The 18,178-nt window shown below is 44.3% G+C and overlaps 1 protein-coding gene across 11 annotated transcripts in view; it reads right to left on the reverse strand.

Annotated features, from left to right (window-relative positions):
* RCAN3 (RCAN family member 3) overlaps positions 1-9,581 on the reverse strand; it is a 46,937-nt gene extending 37,356 nt beyond the window's left edge. For 8 of the 11 annotated variants that reach the window (XR_005989401.1, XR_005989402.1, XR_005989403.1 and 5 more), the window contains exons 1-3: positions 9,328-9,463; positions 8,659-8,786; positions 1,421-1,672 (exon numbers count right to left, since the gene is read on the reverse strand). Coding sequence is in view for 7 of the 11 variants with exons in the window: in XM_041766156.1 (XP_041622090.1) it covers positions 1,421-1,615 (195 nt within the window). In the remaining 4 variants the exon portion in view is untranslated. Of the gene's footprint in view, positions 1-1,420; positions 1,673-8,658; positions 8,843-9,327 lie in introns of all 11 variants that reach the window. The other 3 variants (XM_041766153.1, XM_041766152.1, XM_041766158.1) reach the window with 3 other exon arrangements.
* Between the last annotated feature and the right edge of the window lie 8,597 nt (positions 9,582-18,178).

Genomic DNA, 18,178 nt, shown 5'->3' on the forward strand with positions numbered 1-18,178 from the left:
CTTCAGCATCTCCAGGCAGGTTTACTGCAGGAATGTCCTAACTGGCTGGCTCCCTACTTCTGACTCTCCTTCCACCTCCACCACTCTGCTCTTCAAATGTTGTCTGCTAACCTTCCTAATGTGCGCTTCTGATTGTCACTCCTTTGCCCCAAAAACTATTTCCCAGGGAAGGGCAAGCTCTTTGAACTTTGCAGGATTGCTCCACACTCACCTTCCCAGTTTGATCTGACTTTACTTTGGCTCTCACCTAGGCACCAAGCCACAAGAACCAGAGTGGGCCCACACTCTCCTGAGTCAGCTCATTGGCTCATTCTGTTCCCTCTGGCCAGAATTCTTTCCTTTCCCTGCTAAACTCCTACCTAGCTCACATGGCTCTTCTCCAATGCCATCTCCCTGTAAGATCTTTTACTCCAGTGAGCTGTCATCCGGTCCTCTGACACCTCAATGTACTTTCCAGTGCCTAGTATTCCATCTTAGAGCAAGTTACTTATTATCTCCACGGAAGGACTGGAAACTGTCTGAGCCAGAAGCTATTTCAAGTCCTACTCTGTCCCTGGAAGCAAGTGGCATAGTGCATTACACACGGGAGGCACTCAAGTATGTAGCTGAGTCAAACTATATCAAGTTCTCTCCAAGAAAGTCACTAGAAGGTAAAGAGTTTGGGTGCACAGACAGAAAACTAAGGGCTGGTAATAGTATGTCGAGAAAAAGTCTCAGCATGTGTGAAATCTCTACCAATGACAAGAATATTTTACTTTGGTACAATTAAGAGCCATAGGCTTTTGTGAGGTCATGATGGAAAAAAAAAAAAAAAAAAAGCCACACACAAAACCTCTCTTTCCAGGTAAATAATGAATGAACTAAAGGAGAGAAGCCTTTAAAAAATAAACACGATTTTTCCCCAAACTGTAGAAAGTAATACAACAAAAGTTAACAATTCTTTTACAATGAGATTATAAATAGTTCTAATTATGTAATTAGCCTCAAAAAAAAAAAAAGCCTACAATACTCTAGCTTATGTGAATTTACTAAGTCATAGGAAGCTAGGATTAAAAAACACTAGCTTTTCTTTAATCACAGGCTCCAAAAATGAATGAATGAATCAGGACTTAATAGGGCCTGAATGAATACATGAATCAGGACTTAATAAGACCTGGTTCAGAGTTCACTATAAACCAGTTCTTCTCAAAATATTTGTGGGAAAGAACTGATTTTGAAACACTTCCTATGTGTTGCAGATCAGTACACTCATAAAATACAATTAAAATGCTGCAGTAATGTCTACAGGGTGATGCATGCTTTTTGTACTTGTCATGGGCCAGTAGCGAACTTTGCAAATAGGCAGCAATAATCTATTTCCCCACATCCACATACACTGAACCCGCTACCAAAGGCAGGGGAAGGTAGGATACATGCCTACCTTCTGCTCTTGCACCTCAAACACTGCTTCATGGACACTGCAAGCAAAAAGTGAGGTAGGCAGATCACTGAAATCCATCATCTCTTCCAAATCATCTTCATTTTCACCAAAAACCATCTCTTCTTCCTCTTCTTGGTCACTGCTACAGAGATCTGACTGGCTATCATTCCAAGATTTCATAGTGTCCCTCAGCATTATCCCCTAAAAGCAGGTCTTTTCCGTTTTTAAAGTTCTAAGGTGTCTACCAGGCATCTGGTGTTAAAAAAAGAAAACAGCATAAAGATAAGACTTTGAAGGCCAAATACTGTTTCAGTCAATTCTTAAGACAGCAATTCATCAATGGAAGCAATTTTATTCAGGAAAGTAAACCACAGGGTTTAAATCAATTCATTATAGTCCTCATAAATAAATTCTATATATTCTAATTTGGTTTGCTTAGCATATTTTATGCAATATATTTCACTAGCAATAATGTATTACCAAAAAAAAAAAAAAGGGCAAAAAGTTTTCTAGTGAAATTGGAAAAAAAGGGGGGGGCAATACAAAATGAGACATATGAATATGTACGCTCGTTTACAAGCAGTAGGAAGGAAAATGTGAACCAGAACTGCCTTCACATATTTGTTTTGGGTTTTAGGTCTACAACACTGAAACTGGCAGCAGAACAAAACCCACACTGATTCATTCACCATCTGCACCATGAAATATGGTCTGCAATAAGATGACTTTACCTTTCTCAACCAGTTTGTTCTTTTTGAGTATACTTCCAAAGAATTAAGTTTCACAGAACCAGAAGTTCTATATAAAGTAGGTCTTTGTTAATATTAGAAATATTTAGGATACCTGAGTGGCTCAGTTGGGTAAGCGTCTGACTCTTGATTTCAGCTCAGGTCATGATCCCAGGGTGGTGAGATCGAGCCCCATGTCAGGCCCTGTGCTGGGTGTGGAGCCTGCTTAAGATTCTCTCTCTCTCTCTCTCTCTCTCTCTCTGCCCACCCACCCCACCCAAATACATAAATTAAACAAAAAAAGGAAATATTTATAAAAGGCAAAATCTGACATAGACAAAGAGATGTCCTTTTTCTGAGCATTTAAAAATTAATAATTTTAACCCCAACACATGGAGCTGATAGTGTTGTCTGTTAAATAATAATGGAACAAGAGATGCCCGGGTGGTTCAGCGGTTGAGCATCTGCCATTGGGTCAGGGCATGATCCAGGGGTCCCGGGATCGAGTCCCATATCGGGCTCCCTGTATGGAGTCTGCTTCTCCCTCTGTCTGTCTCTGCCTCTCTCTTTGTGTCTCTCATGAATAAATAAATAAAATCTTTAACAAAAAATGTAACAGAGTCTGTCTTACACTAACATTTTATGGGCATGCCTGTCTCCTCTGATGAACTGCACCCACACCCTCCAAACACAGTGCCTTGAACATATTTCAAGATGCTGAAATGAAATTTAAGAAATACCAATCCGGCACAGAAAAATTAAGCGATCATGATTCTTAGAAAGCTTCATCTGTGATTTTCCACTTTATTTCAAAGAACACAATGCTTCAAAGATACTGCTTATATAGCATACATCACAGATGTTAATGAGAGGCTAAAAACATCCTTTATTATTATTATTATTATCGGTATTCGACTACATCAATCAGGAAAGACTAATCCCCAAAAGTAAAATCCTTACTCATTTTGATAAACATTTTCTGAATGCCCATTGCATGCCAGGTATTATTAGGGACATTAAATGAGTAAGAAACAGTTCTTATCAAGGAGCCCCCACCAAAGCAAGAATTTCTTCTCCACAGCACTAACCACTCCTAAATGATCTTGTTCCGTGAAGTAGCTCCTATACTTTCAATTTCTCCTCCATCTGTTCCTTTCCCCCAACCCCATCCACCCAATCTTAAAAAAAGAACACCTTTCTTCTACCTCTCTGCCTGTATCTCCTTCACCTTTCCTATCAATTCTCCAGAAAAAGTCACCTGTTCTGCTGTGTTCTGTTCCTCAACTGCAGTCACCAGGAAATTTAGTGCCCTGGACTCCTATCACTACTGTTCTCCTGAAACTGCTCTCACAGGTCCAGCTCTGCAGCACCAGACACTGCTGCCCACCCATTCATTCTGCAACCTCGGTGTGCCTCTGCCTTCCATGTTTCTGGGTCTCCGACCTTCCTGCCTCTCCACCTTCCTCACCACCTGTCTGTGTCGCTGGCTCCTCTTCCTCCACCTACACTCTACAACTTTGTCTCTTTGAGGTTTCATCCCCTTCCTTCCTCTTCATCTCCCTCTTCTTGGGTTGTTTCATTCACACTTGTGCATTTAACCACTTAACCACCAGTGCTTCTCAGCTGTGTTTCCTGCTTACCCTGTGGTTCATACACACAAAATGAGGCTACGGATACAGCCTCTCATTTTCCACAATGAACTGTAAGCTGGGAAAGACGTCACCAGAGCAGGAGCAGAATTTTGGGCAATGAAGGTGAGGGGAAGAGTTTGGAGAAAGTACATGACCCCAAGAGATTCTGATCTGCCTCTAGGTCTTCCTGCCTACACACACTGAAAGTCACTAATCTGTATGATTCGTATGTCCAGACTTAACAACTCTCTCTCCTGAGTTCCAGATCTCTATTTTCAGCTTTCTATTACACATACCTACCTGGGTGGCCCACAGGTACCACCATTATTATAAACTTTATACCTCAAATTAGATTATTGTGTTGGAAGTCTCCAATCTAGAAAGGGACCTGGTTGGGGGGGTGGTGGTGGTGGTATCTCACTGGAGCTTTCATTGTAATCTCTTCAAGACCAAGTTGCCACTTTTGAGTTCATAGCTCTCAGAGCACTTTGTTCCTTTCTCTGTTATACATTTCTCTGATGACAAATCATGCCCAGCTACCAGACCACGAGTGCCTTTGAATCCTCAGTCCCTGGCACAGTTTCTGGCTCACAGTATATGCTTAATAGGGACTACTGAATGAAAGCAGATAGCACTGTGTTTACCCCACTGATATGCAGTGCAGACAAAGGAAAATTTAATTCCATGTGAGGTTAGAGACCATTTCCCCATGGATGTTATGGAGAGACTTAAGGATGAACAGAATTTCAGCAAAAAAATGATGCAGTGCATTCCAGGCAAAGCCAACAGTTCATGGACAAAAGCAGGACAGATCAGTGTGCACAAAGATCTGATGTGGTCAGAGGGTACCGTATTGGGTGGGGTGGCACAAGACAAAGTTAGAAAGGTGGGCATGGGGCCAAGCTGCCTTGAAAGCCGAGATACAGAATCTTGATATAAAAACCAGTCAATATCAGCATGCCGCTGAAGGTTTTTAGGCAGGGAAATGATATAACCAACTCAATTTAACTTTCAATATCACTAAAAGTGGACTATCCTTTTACCTCTCAGAGGCATTAATATTTTTAATCTTGTCTCACTCCCAACACATTAAAAAGGGGTGAGGAAAATACTGTGCCTGGTATTTTGGAGGCTGGAAAGTTGGGGAGCTCTGAATGGCTAGATTTTAAAATATGAGAAAATCAAGCTATTTTTGGTAAGATTTTTTGTTTCAAGATCCTTCCTCCAACCCCTAAAAAGGAAGAAAAAGAAAATCAGAGCGCAGGAAACAATCCTTCACTTGCCTAAAAGAAAAAAATTCTTAGAATGTTACACCTTCATTTCCTGTTTTCTACCTTTACTTTGGGGTAAGTTTCTTCTGACATAATTTCAAACAGAAAAGTAAGAGTGGCACAAGGAATTCCTGTACACTCTTTACCCAGTGTTACCAATTAATTACATTTTTGCCCATTTTTTAAGTCATTCTATTTCTACGCATATACTTTTCCCCTGAACCATTGCAAGTAAGGTAAATGTGCTGTCTTTACCCAAATATTTCAGTGTGTATGAACAAGATCATTTTCTTACATAATCTACAGAACAATTATTAAAACCAGGAAACTTAACACTGATATAATTTTGTTACCTAAATCAGCATCTATATTTAAATTTTGTCAGTAACCCCAATAATGTCCTTATGATTGTTTTCAGATTTTTTAGATTATTAAATAATTTGCCTTTGTCCCAAGAGATTTCAATAATCTTAATAGTACTGCTACATTTTCTTCACTTATATATCACTGTGTATTTGATACACTTTAAAATAATGGATTTTAGGGTGCCTGGGTGGCTCATTCGTTAAGTGTCCAACTCTGGGATTTGGCTGGGGGCATGATCTCAGGATCATGAGATCGACTCCTGAACTGACCGACATTGTGCCTGGCGTGGAGCCTGCTTAACATTCTTTCCCTCCCTCTCTCTCTGCCCCATCTGCTCTTTCTCTGCCTCTCTAAAAAAGTAATAATAAAAATAATAATTAAAAAAATAAAACAATGGATTGATGAAATATCACAGCAACCACAAAGACTGTTTGAACAATCTTTAAGTATATCCCAGGAAGATTCAGGCTCCCTAATCAATTTCCTACATTTAAACTCTGACTCCCCTAGTACTCTATATTACGCAAATTATTTTGTTTCCCTTCCCCTCTCAATTATAAAACAGAATTACAAAATAATAACCCTTACCCAATAAGGATGTCAGAAAGATTAAATGCTAAGTGCTCAGAACAATGCTTTGCATATAGTTCTCAACAATTATTATTATTTTTTTTAATTTTATTTATTTATGATAGTCATACAGAGAGAAAGAGAGAGAGGCAGAGACACAGGCAGAGGGAGAAGCAGGCTCCATGCGCCGGGAGCCTGATGTGGGATTCGATCCCGGGTCTCCAGGATCGCGCCCTGGGCCAAAGGCAGGCGCCAAACCGCTGCGCCACCCAGGGATCCCTCAACAATTATTTTTACATAGGCACAATCTAGTTAGTGCATTGTTGGGTTGAAGGGATGCCAGTAATATCAGGACCATCAATGTAACAGATATTAAGACAGTAAAATGAGAAAAGTACCTAATCAAAATAAGCTAATTCCAAGCAACCAAAAGGCTACAAAAATAAAATGAACACTTTGTATAATTTCAAGAAAACTGTTCAGTGGCAGATGGACCAATGAAACCAGCTCAGAGCAACCACTGGCAGTAGTTAATATGGCTCCAGAAAGAACACATTCAAAGATTTAAAAACAGACAGCTAGCTGAAAAAATGCCACAGCGTCTTTTTTTGTGGGCTCTGTGGAATTTTATGTTGTAATTCAGTGCACACAGTAATAGAGTAATATCTTTCAAAAGATGGTTCTCTTGCTGAAGGCAAGCCAGGACATTTTTTTTTGGATATAGCTTAAGTCAACATCACCAACCATTTCATAATTTTCTGGCATCATAAATGCAGTTAGATTTGAACAGAAAGAGATGACCAAAATCAACCAATGGAAATGACAATCTTAGTACATCTGTAAAGAAAATATCTTACAAGGTGACTCTGCTGGTCCTTAACAAGTAGCTGAGTTTTTTCAAGACAAAGAAAAAAGTCACAAAACTACATTGTTTCTATGCTGTTAGTATCAGAATTGTTGCCAACTCTGCCCCAGTCCAACTATTAGGAGACCAAGCTGCTCTGAAGTTTACTAAACCCATGGAAATACCGGTTTAACAGAAAGGGGTGACCCAGTATCTTCCAGCTTCTGTAAGCTAAGGTCTGTGCTAATCAGGGTTTAACATCATCTCAGGGCAACTGTAGCTGTGGCTGGCTTCTGGCAAATTGTTTCTTCATGGAAACATCAAATGAGTGGCAAACTCCAAGCAGCCTGACCATCTGCTCTACTACCAGCCTTGTGACAAGAGTAATCCGTCAAGGCAAAACGTCAGGCACATATGTGTATTTGACTTTGCATTGTAAGTTTTTGATCAGGAAAAGGTAAATTCCTCCTCCTCCAGGATCTTAAAAAAAATGATTTTTCAAAATAGTATGCTTCTCAACTTGGTGAACTTTTAAAATACCTTTATTATTTTTTGATGTATTCAAAATGCTACTGAACAATACTGGAAACAAACAAGTACTCCCTTTCCAGTGCTACATGTAGTGCCCTGCTAAGTAACCCTGAAGTCATTCATTTGGCTTTTTATTTGTTCTCTCACATATAAAATAAAGACATACTCACAAATGTCGTTGAACTACTAAATTCCTTTTAAAAACTTTAAAATTAGAATTTAAATTTCTTTTTTCAAAGAAACCCTCAGAATCATCCATGTGGGGGCTCTGAATGGCTATCAGGTAAGTCTCAACTTCTAGTCCCTCCTCATTTACCACTAACAGGTAGACTTTTACAGCTTTTTAGTAGTTGTGGCCAAAAAGAAAAGAAAAAAAAAAAAAAGCAAAACTAAAGCAAGTGAAAATTAGATTTTTGTATTTTTTTTATGTTTCAGTGACCTATGCCCTCTTTTCACAGATAATGTAGAATTGTACTATAATAATTATTGAGCTTCAGTGCTCCACCAGGAATAGTAGTATTTCTTGGTGTGTGAGAGAGAACAGAAACAACAACAAAAATCAACTGTGGGAACAAATGAAAACAACAGGTTTTAAACACCTATTGAAGTAGCGATAATAAAGACTGATACTATTTGTTCTGCTGTATATAATGCATTTTCCCTCACTATAACTTCTACATTCTATGTGGAAAGTGGAGATCCACCACCTGACCTTCTTCACCTTCTGTGGATTTTGGGGGGGGGGGGGTCTAATTACCAAATGGTATTACACTTTAGGGCTTGCTTCCCTTATACCCAGCCTAATGGATTTCCAAACCACACTATTTTTCATGACGTTCTGCTTAAGTCTTTCAACCGACAAATCCTCTGGCACCATACAAAATGTGTTTTCATCTGTAACCTCCGATAGCCACATGTTTAAAAGCTTCACAAATGTTACAATTCAATGATGGGAAAAATCTTGTTTTCCCTAAAAGCACTAAAATCTCTTCCCACGCTAGGACAAAAAAAAAAAAAAAAAAGGTTTGCTGAGGCAATAAAATAGAAAGCTGATGGCGTGGCTAAAGCCGAGAGTCCTCAAGCCTTTCACTGTCCCCTCCCTCAAAAGTCCTTAACACCAACCTAAAATCCCCGCCAAAAAAGTACACATTTGTGTGATGCCCAAAAACCTATACCGAGTCCCCATGTTGTATTGTTAAAATTAACTGAACTGAACCGGAGCTAATGAAACAGCCTGAGATTATTTCGAATCCTATGCAATCACGGCTACAACGATTAAGTCCGTTGCTTCCCTTACCAGCGCATCAGAGTCTTCCACGAAATGCAGAGAATTCCATGAAAGTGCAAACAGACGTGGTGTGCTCGGTAATTTTCAATAGAGGGGCGGAGAGGGCTTCTGGCTTTGGGCACCAGGCTAATATATCCCTAGTGTGCAACAGAAACGCGGGTCTGACCTGCTGCCGGCCCCGGACTCCTAATCCCTGAAGGAGAGGATCCGACTTTGCACGGGAGGCTGCAGCGAGGCCGCCGCAGACAGCAGAGCGCGCCGACGGCGGACCAGCCTCGAAGTTAGCGAGTCGAGCGGGGCCGGCCTGGCCGCCCGGGGGCGGGGCGGGGCGGGGCGGGGCGGGGCTCGGACTCGGGGCCGCCGGGTCGCACCTACGGGGCGGGCTGGGCCTGTGGGCGACTCCGAGAGTCCAACTGTTGCTGGCGGGCGGGAGCGAACAATTTCCTGGTTCTGGTTCCCAAGGCACCGCCCCGGAGCTGCCCGAGGGGACGCGGCGCGCCCCCGGGGCTGGACCCCGACGCGCAGCATCTCCAGGGTCTCGGGCACCCGCGGGCCGGTCTCCCTCCCTCCCTCCCTCCCTCCCTCCCTCCCTGACCTTCCTCGCCCCCGCCCCCGGGCTGGCTGCACACCCCGCGGGGACAAGCCGCGCGCCGGCCCCACCCTGCCAGGCGGACTCACCTGCGCGCTCGGCCGCCGCAGGAGGGAGGGAAGGCGGCAGGGGCGAGGCCCGGCCGGCCCGACCCGCGACGCGGGAGCCGGGGGCCGCGGGGGCCTGGGGACACAGCACAGTCCGCGCCGCTCGGGCCGCCCGCAGCCTCCCCGCCACGCCCTCGACGCTCGCGGGAGCCGCAGCCTCGCCGTGGGGGCGCCAGCGGCGTCAGGGCCCCGCGCGGTCGGCGTCGCGCGCGCGTGCGCGTGCCCGCCTCTCCCCCTCCCCCGGCGGAGCGCGCGCGCGCGGCGCAGGCGCAGGCGCCCGGAGGTCGGCGGCCGGCGGGGGCGCGCCCGGGCAGGAAGCGGCCCCGCCCCTCGCGCGCGCGGGCTTGGGGGCGGGGCGGGGTCCGGCGGCGCGCGCACGCGCACGCGCACTCGGCGGTGCCCCGGGGGGTTTGCGGCTGGGTTTGCCGGGTCCCGCGCGGTGGGGGCGCCGGGGGCGCCGGGGCTGCTGCGCTGCGGCGGCGCCTTGGGTTCCCGACGGCAGCGCCTCTGGCGCCCTTTTCGGCTCCCACGGGAAGAGTCTGTCTCCTTCCCGCCCTAGCTCCGCGTGTGGGCCACGAGGGGAGTCAGTGGGAGTATTAGGGACGTGGACTGAGCGCCAGTTACGATGCACGGCGCGCCGCGTGCCTGCGAGCTTGCCTCGGTTCACCTCGCGGGGCCCCGAGCACCGGATCCTATTAGCCGGCTCCACAGATGTGCTTGGCTGCCCGAGGAGAGGCGGCCCGAAGGGAGCTGAGCTGTAGGTAGCCTGGGGGTGCAGCTGCGCATCCCGGTGTCTCCCCCCCCCCCCGTACATATGAACATTATGTGCAATGCTAATAATATGTACGTTTTTAGTGTTTTGTTTTTCATTTGCAAAATCCTTCTCACGCACAGTCTTGCTTGATGCTCTCAGAAGCCCTGGGGAGGCAGTGGGACATAATTATGCTTATTTTACAAACAGAGCAAGCACCTAGGCTGTTCAATGAGTTGTCCTGAGTTACAATGGTAGGCCGAGGGCTTTCTTTGGCAGATAGCATTATTATATTTTCTTTTGTGCGTTAAAAAAAGGATTTTATACATTTATTCATCAGAGACACAGAGAGGAAGAGACATAAGCAGAGGGAGAAGTGGGTTCCCCCCACCGTGAGCCCTACGCAGGGCTCGATCCTAGCCCCCCCCCCCCCATCATGACCTGAGTCAAAGGCAGACACTCAACCACTGAGCCACCCGGGTGCCCCTATATCCTATATATACATTTTTTTCTTTTTTTTTTTTACAAGGCATCTAAGCCAAGCTTGGAAGTGACCCTGTGTCTCTTCCCTTAGTTCATGGAGAGGGAAACAGAGGCAGAGACCAGGAAAGGAATTTGTCTTAAGGGTGTGCAACTGGAAGAAAATCAGTTCTGAGCACCCACCCCTAGTCCCCTCAGGGGCAAGGCAAAGCAAATTGAAGGTCAAAAATCAAGGAGGCAGTGTTGTCAGGCACACAACACCCTGGGCATGGGGGAGGAAGAAGGATCAGAGTGTCTGGAATACATCTACTGATTGTTAGATTTACCCTGAGGAAGCAGGGTTGGGTTATGATCCCAATCACACCAAAACTGAGCCTGCACCAGTAGGGAGATCACCCCTCCTGCTCCCAGCTCATTGCTTCTGTTGTTTCTGCTGCTTCCAACCCTGCTGCCTGCCCCTGCCCGCCCCCCGCCTTTGACCTAATCAAGTTCTTCCCTTTTATTCATTTAATGAAATTTTATTGAGAGCCACTTTTTCATCAGAGTCACCTTAAGAACTGCAATAATTTTTCCTCTCTGGATGCCTCACCCCAGAAACTTGGTCAAAAAATTGAGTTTTTAGGCCAGTGCTGCATTCTGTACTGCTAAGTAAGGATCCATGATGCCTGTTAACACCGAAATGGTTCTGAGAGGCCCTAATGTAAAAAGACCATGTAGCTCTGTGTAACCATGAGTTCTCCTTGAGGTATTAGGCTGGGCCCTGGGCTGCTAGGGGTAGCGTCCACACAAATCTCCCCCTTCAGGAGGTCACTGGTAGGGGAGACAGATAAGCACTAATAGAACATTTGCAAAGTGCTGACAAAACAGAGCAAGAAGTGAGCAATTCTCCTGGGAAGATGGAGGGAAAGATTTGCAGATAAGACAGCATTTGAGTAGGAGTTTTCTAGGTGGAGAACATGGGAAAGGGCATTTCATAGTAACAACAGTGTATTTAGAGACATAGAAGTATACCTTTGTGTTGACCTTTGGGGGTCAGTATTAAGTATTCAAGAAGGCTTTTTGTTTTGTTTTGTTGCACATAGTACACCCAGCTGGGCTAATCAACAAAGGGAATTCATTGCTTCAGGTAACAAAAGGTATGGGCTCCAGGCCAACGGGACCTGGGGGCTTATAACTATGACATCAGGACTTAGGTCCCTCCCTGCCTTTTTTAAAGATTTCCTTTTTAAGTAATCTCTACAGTCAATGTGAGGCTGGAACTCACAACCCCAAGATCAAGAGTCTCACACTCCACTGACTGAGCCAACCGGGCACCCCAGGATTCAGTCTTTATTCATCACTTCCTATTTTCCTTTGTGTTGATTTTTCATTCTCAGGCTGCCTTTCTCCATGAGATGGTGGGATGGCTGCTTACAACTTCAAATCACATCCTCACCAAGAGAAAGAGTTTCTTTTCCTTGCAGCTGTCAACAAAAGTCCTGGGACTGCCTCTTGTTCAGACTTGGGCTGCTGGGGCATTGGTAAATCACTCGAAGGGGCCTGGGATATTCCGACTGCCCACGCCTGGGGCACATGCTCACCTCTGGAGCTGTGGTGGGGTGGGCTGGGCAACCCTCAAGTCTCACAGGCTAAGATTTGAGGAGAGGTGGCTTCCTGTGTGAGGGCATTTGCTGTGGGTCCCTTTAGTTGATTGACTCTCCTTGTATCTCAGGAAGCTGACCCACATAGATTGCTTCAGTGGGTCCCTTCTCTCTGGCTTCCAGTTGAATTTTTCCAATGGAAGACATTAGTAGGGGTCATCGGAGGGGTTAGAGGAAGACGAAGTAAGGGTGTTATTCCATAGGGCCCTTCCCTCCCAGGTTCCTGAGGGTTGGCTGCTTACATCTACTGAGGCTTCTGTCCAGTGTCCTACAGATCTCTCCTCTAGTTACGCTAAGATTCTCCTTCTCTTGGCCTAGAGGTGGTCATGGCCTCCCTCTGCTGGCAGCCTCAGGGTGCCATACCTCCTCCATTCCTTCTTGTTTCCCTCAACCCTGCCCACACACTTGTGAATAACCTTTACCAAATGCGCCTCAGATTAACCTTTTCCTGGAGCCCTGATGGTTACATTCACCAAAGGTAATTCAAATTTCTATTACCAAAAGAAAGGGGAATCAGTACAGACCAGACACCGGCAAGACGATAGCCGTACTGGTTTGGTAGAGCTATGGCAGTAATGCAGCCCACGGATGATAGTGTGTTCAAACAGTCATAGGGAAGCATGTGATGAAAAATAGTGTGATCTTAACTGTATTCTAAAGGCAAAGTTAACAAAATTGCTGATGAATTGTATGTACATATGAACATTAGAGAGGAGTTGAGGATGGAAGCAGTTGGAAGACCTATGTCTGGGGCCCGTGGTGAGCTCAGACCAGGTGCGGTGACTGGAGAGGGAGGTGTGATGGGTAGCGGAAGTCATGGTCTCAGATGAGATGACCCAGAGAGACCGAGGGGAATAGAGCAAAGAAAGAGCAAAGGGCAGAATCCAGAACAACGTCAGGTCTTTACATGGTGGGCAGAAGAAGGGTTGCCTCCTCGTAAACATCAGTTAGGCTGTGAGCAACTTGAGAACAAGAATGGAACCTTCCACATCTTTCCTCTTTACCATTGTGTCCAGCAAGATGCTGGGCACACCTGTATAATAAATGGTTCTTATGAATGAACTTTACACAGTTTCACATTTCTAACTCTCCCTCTTTCTCCTGAGGTTTGAGTTATGGGCAGAGAAAAAAAGAGAAAGAGAAACTGATCCCTTGTGGCTCGATCCATTGAAAGCTGTGCCAAGGTTGATAAACATTTTGCTGTCCTGGAAAACTTCAGGAGAACCTATCAGAGGATGCTATAGATCCTCAGAAGCTTATCTCCTGACTTCTGGGAGAATTTCCAGACAGGCAATCTTCATTGCAGATTTTGTGGTTCTTATTTGATTAGATTAAAAAGTCAATACTTTGGGATCCCTGGGTGGTGCAGCGGTTTGGCACCTGCCTTTGGCCCAGGGCGCGATCCTGGAGACCAGGGATCGAATCCCACGTTGGGCTCCCGGTGCATGGAGCCTGCTTCTCCCTCTGCCTGTGTCTCTGCCTCTCTCTCTCTCTCTCTGTGACTATCATAAATAAATAAAAATTAAAAAAAAAAAAGTCAGTACTTTAAGGGCGGCCAGGTGGCTCAGTGGTTGAACACCTGCCTTTGGCTCAGGTCATGATCCTGGGGTCCAGGGATTGAGTCGTGCATCGGGTAGGCTCCTAACAAGGAGCCTGCTTTTCCCTCTGCCTGCATCTCTGCCTCTCTCTCTCTGTGTGTCTCTTATGAATAAATAAATGCAATCTTTAAAAATAAATAAAAGTCAATACTTTCAAAAAATACTATGATGGAAGTAGTAGATGTAGTAAAATATCTCTTTCTTACACTCCTGCATTGCTGGTGGAAAAAAGGATACAGCCATTTTTTGGAAATTGTTTGCCAGTTTATCAATCTAAATGCACACCTACCCCATGACCCAGAAATTCCACTCCCAGTTATACACTCGAGAGAAATGTCAGCAGAGGTACACACACACGCTGATCTTAATATCTTTATCCATAATATCCTCAAACTGGAAATATTCCAAATATCTGTCAAAAGAAGAATGCAGAAGCTATGGCATATTCAAACAAGGGACTAGTGCACAGTCATAAAAAGGAATGAACTACCGATACACATACAACAAACAAATCTCAAAAAAAAAAAAATGTCGAGCAAAAGAAACTGGACACCAAAGAGTCGTAGATGTGATTCCACTCATATGAAGTTCAAGAGGAGGAAAACTAATCTCTGGTGATATAATCAGAATAGTGACTACCTCTGAGGGTGGGATTGAGTAGAAAGAGGCACACGAGCACATTCGGGGCTAATGGGGATGTTCTTTCCACATTATATGTTCAACACATCTTTATTGAATGTCTGCTATTTGCCAGGCACTGTTCAGGGCATTGAGGATATAGCAGTGGACAGAACAGACCAAGGCCCTGCTTTTATACAGATCGACCTCAATTCTTTTCATTGGCTGCATGGCATCAATGCATTTTAAATGGAAAAAAAAAAAAGTGGCCTGTCTTTATGGATAATGACAAGCCTGAGGAACTTTCTTCTCACTTGCTTAATTGCTGATGGGAAGGTAGCAAAATACAGTAGGAAGAGCCTGCGTTTTAGGGGGTCAGCTCCACCACTAACTAGTTGTGTGACCATTGAGCAAGCTCATTAAACCTACTGATTTTTCTCATGGGTTAACTGGCATCGATGATACCTGCTTTGCAGGGTTGTTTTATAAAGTTCCAGACACATTACAGATACTCGGTACACACTAGTTGGTTTATAATCAGTTTATAAATACATTTTATTCAAAGCAGCAATATTTCACCTCCCTTACGGCCATGTAAGTTTGGCCAGTGAGATATAAGGCTTAATTTTGGCAAATGAGATATGAGCAAAAAGCAGCCGACTTAGCTGGTAGGGGTACCCTCTTGCCTTTCTACTGTTTCTCTTTCTTCTAGCCTGCAATGTGAATGTGATGGCTGGAGCTCCAGCAGCCATTTGGGATCAGGAGGTAACCCTGAAGATTGAAAGCTGGGATGGTGGATTGAAAAGAGGGGGATCCTGAACCCCCTGTGATACCGAAGCCACCATGCTAGCTAGGCCTGGGTTGCCTATATCTAGACTGCCTTTACTTGGGAGGGAAATATTATTTTATTATTAGGTGTCTATTGCAGCCAAACCTAATCGCCACTGATATACCTGGTAAGTCATCCCACAATCTAGTCTGGTCACTGATATATCCTCAGATCCTATAGCAATATCTGGTTCTAATACATATTTTTTTTTATTTTTTTAAAATTTATTTATGATAGTCACAGAGAGAGAGAGAGAGAGAGAGAGAGGCAGAGACACAGGCGGAGGAAGAAGCAGGCTCCATGCACCGGGAGCCTGATGTGGGATTCGATCCGGGGTCTCCAGGATCGCACCCTGGGCCAAAGGCAGGCGCCAAACCGCTGTGCCACCCAGGGATCCCTGGTTCTAATACATAATAAGTTCTCAATAAATGTGGAAGGGAGGAAGGGAGGGAGGGAGGAAAAAGAGCTGCTTCTGATTGTGAGAGAGAGTGTAATGAGAAAGGAAGAGGGCTGAAGATAGAAGCCTGCCTGCCAATTAAGCTCTGTCTCCTCTCCCTCCCACCTCTCAGGCTCATTAATGTGCATTTGAGTTTACTCGATATTTAAATTCCTAATCTGCTTCACACTCTAGATCTCCTATGATATTCGTCTCACAGATGGCACATTTTACTGAAGAGCCTTAAATTAACCGGCTTCCCTCATAACATCCTCATCCGTCTTCCATTCCTGAAAAATCAGTCATGTCCCAACAAGAGAGTTGCAACACGATCCAGTAGCTCACTGGAGAAGAGGACCCTCTCACCAGCCCCACATTCAACATTGGCTGGGAGATGCGTCATGTAGATTTTGATATTTTTGATTTTCCCAGTATAAAAATTAGTCTTGCCCTGTATAGATAATTTGAAAACAAGGGATAAATAAGAAAATTAAAATCGCTTACAATCTCATGGTCTAGAGATAGCCACTATTCGATATTTTGGTGTATTTCCTTCCAGTCTTTTTAGTAAGATTAGGAATATCATTGGAATCATTCAGTTTGGATCTCCCATTTATTTTGCTTCACATAATATTGCAAGCATTTCCTTGTGTTTTCAAATACTATTTTGAAGTGTGTTTTTTGATGGCTACCTAAGATTGCATTGTGTGTATTCCATTATTTATTTAAACGTTCATTGTTGGAATCAAGATTTCTTTAGAATGTTCTCTTCTATAATTAACTAAACAACAAATACTTTTTTTTTATTTTAAATATTTTATTTATTTGTTCATGAGAGGCACAGAGAGAGAGAGAGAGAGAGAGAGAGAGAGACACACACACACACACAGGCAGAGGGAGAGAAGCAGGGCCCCTGCAAGGAGCCCAATGTGGGACTAGATCCCAGATCCTGGGATCACGCCCTGAGCCAAAGGCAAACACTCAACCACTGAGCCACCCAAGCATCCCCAAATACCTTTTAAAAAGATTTATTTGTTTGAGAGAGAGAGAGAGAGAGAGCACGCACACACGTGTGCGCATGCATGAGGTGAGGAGGGGCAGAGGGGAAGGGAGAGAGACAAACACAAGCAGACACCCTACTGAATGGAGAGCCCAACAGGCCTTGATCCCAGCACCCTGAGATGGTGACCTGAGCTGAAATTAAGAGTTGGCCCCTTGACCAACTGAGCCACCCAGGGCCCCAACAAATTCCTTTACATAGAAATATATTGTCACATTTATGATTGTTTTCTTAGCATAGATTCCCAGAAGAGTTTACTAGGCAAAGAGGCATGAACATTTTTAAAACTCTTCTTGGAAATTGACAAAATGCATTTCAGAAAGTTATACAAATCATACATTCCCACATCCTCAATGTACATCTTACCACATCCTCAATAGTATTAGGTATTATATTTGATCTTAAAAGCCTTTCCTGTTTGGTCAGCAGAACAACCCCATGACATCTTGATTACTGGAGAGGATGAACACTTTTTTCATGTGTAATTATGAGCTAGCAACATGGTATGCTTGATTGTAAGAACACCTTATGTACTGTAGACAGTAACCCTGTGGTTATCATGCTTGTTGACATTTTTCTTTTTTTTTTTCTTTTTAAACATTTGTTCATTTGAGAGTGAAGGTGGGGGGAGGGGGCAGAGGGAGAGTCTCAAGCAGCCTCTGCGCTGAGTGGGGATCCTGACATGGGGGTCTATGTCACGACCCTGAGATCTCAACCTGAGCCAAAGCAAGAGTCAATGCTAAACTTCCTGTGCCACCCAGGACCCCTGCTGGCATTTTTCTTAGTTTGTGTTTTTCCTTTTGAATTTTTTCTTTCTCTTTCCTCCTGCTCCCCTGCTGCTGCTGCTGCTGCTGCTTTCCCCCTCCTCCTCCTCCTTTTTCTTTTTGGTATACTGACATTTCAAAATTTTTGTTTGAAGGTAAATGTATCTATATTTTACCCTCACAATTTCTTTCCTTGCTATCCATCTTGCAGACATCAATTAATAGTGACCTTCATTTTGGGGGATGATTTCTATTTTTTATATTTGCCGCTTTAGTTCAAGTGAACTTTATTTTAGTATAAACATATGAGGTAAGACTCTAACTTAAATTTTTTTCTGGGGGGCACCTGGATGGCTCAGTAGTTGAGCATATGCCTTTGGCTCAGGTCTTGGTCCCGGGGTCCTAGGATCGAGTCCCGCATCCGGCTCCCTGGAGGGAGCCTGCTTTTCCCTCTGCCTATGTCTCTGCTTCTCTCTCTGCGTCTTTTATGAATAAATATATAAAATCTTTTTTAAAAAATTCCTTTTTTAATAGATTAAAAAAATATATTAATCTCTACCCCCAACGGGGACTTGAACTCACAACCCCAAGATCAAGAGTCACATGCTCTACCTACTGAAACAGCCAGGCACCCCTTAAATTCTTTTTTTAATGATT

The sequence above is a fragment of the Vulpes lagopus genome, chromosome 8, assembly GCF_018345385.1.
Source record: "Vulpes lagopus strain Blue_001 chromosome 8, ASM1834538v1, whole genome shotgun sequence".
Lineage (NCBI taxonomy): Eukaryota > Metazoa > Chordata > Mammalia > Carnivora > Canidae > Vulpes > Vulpes lagopus.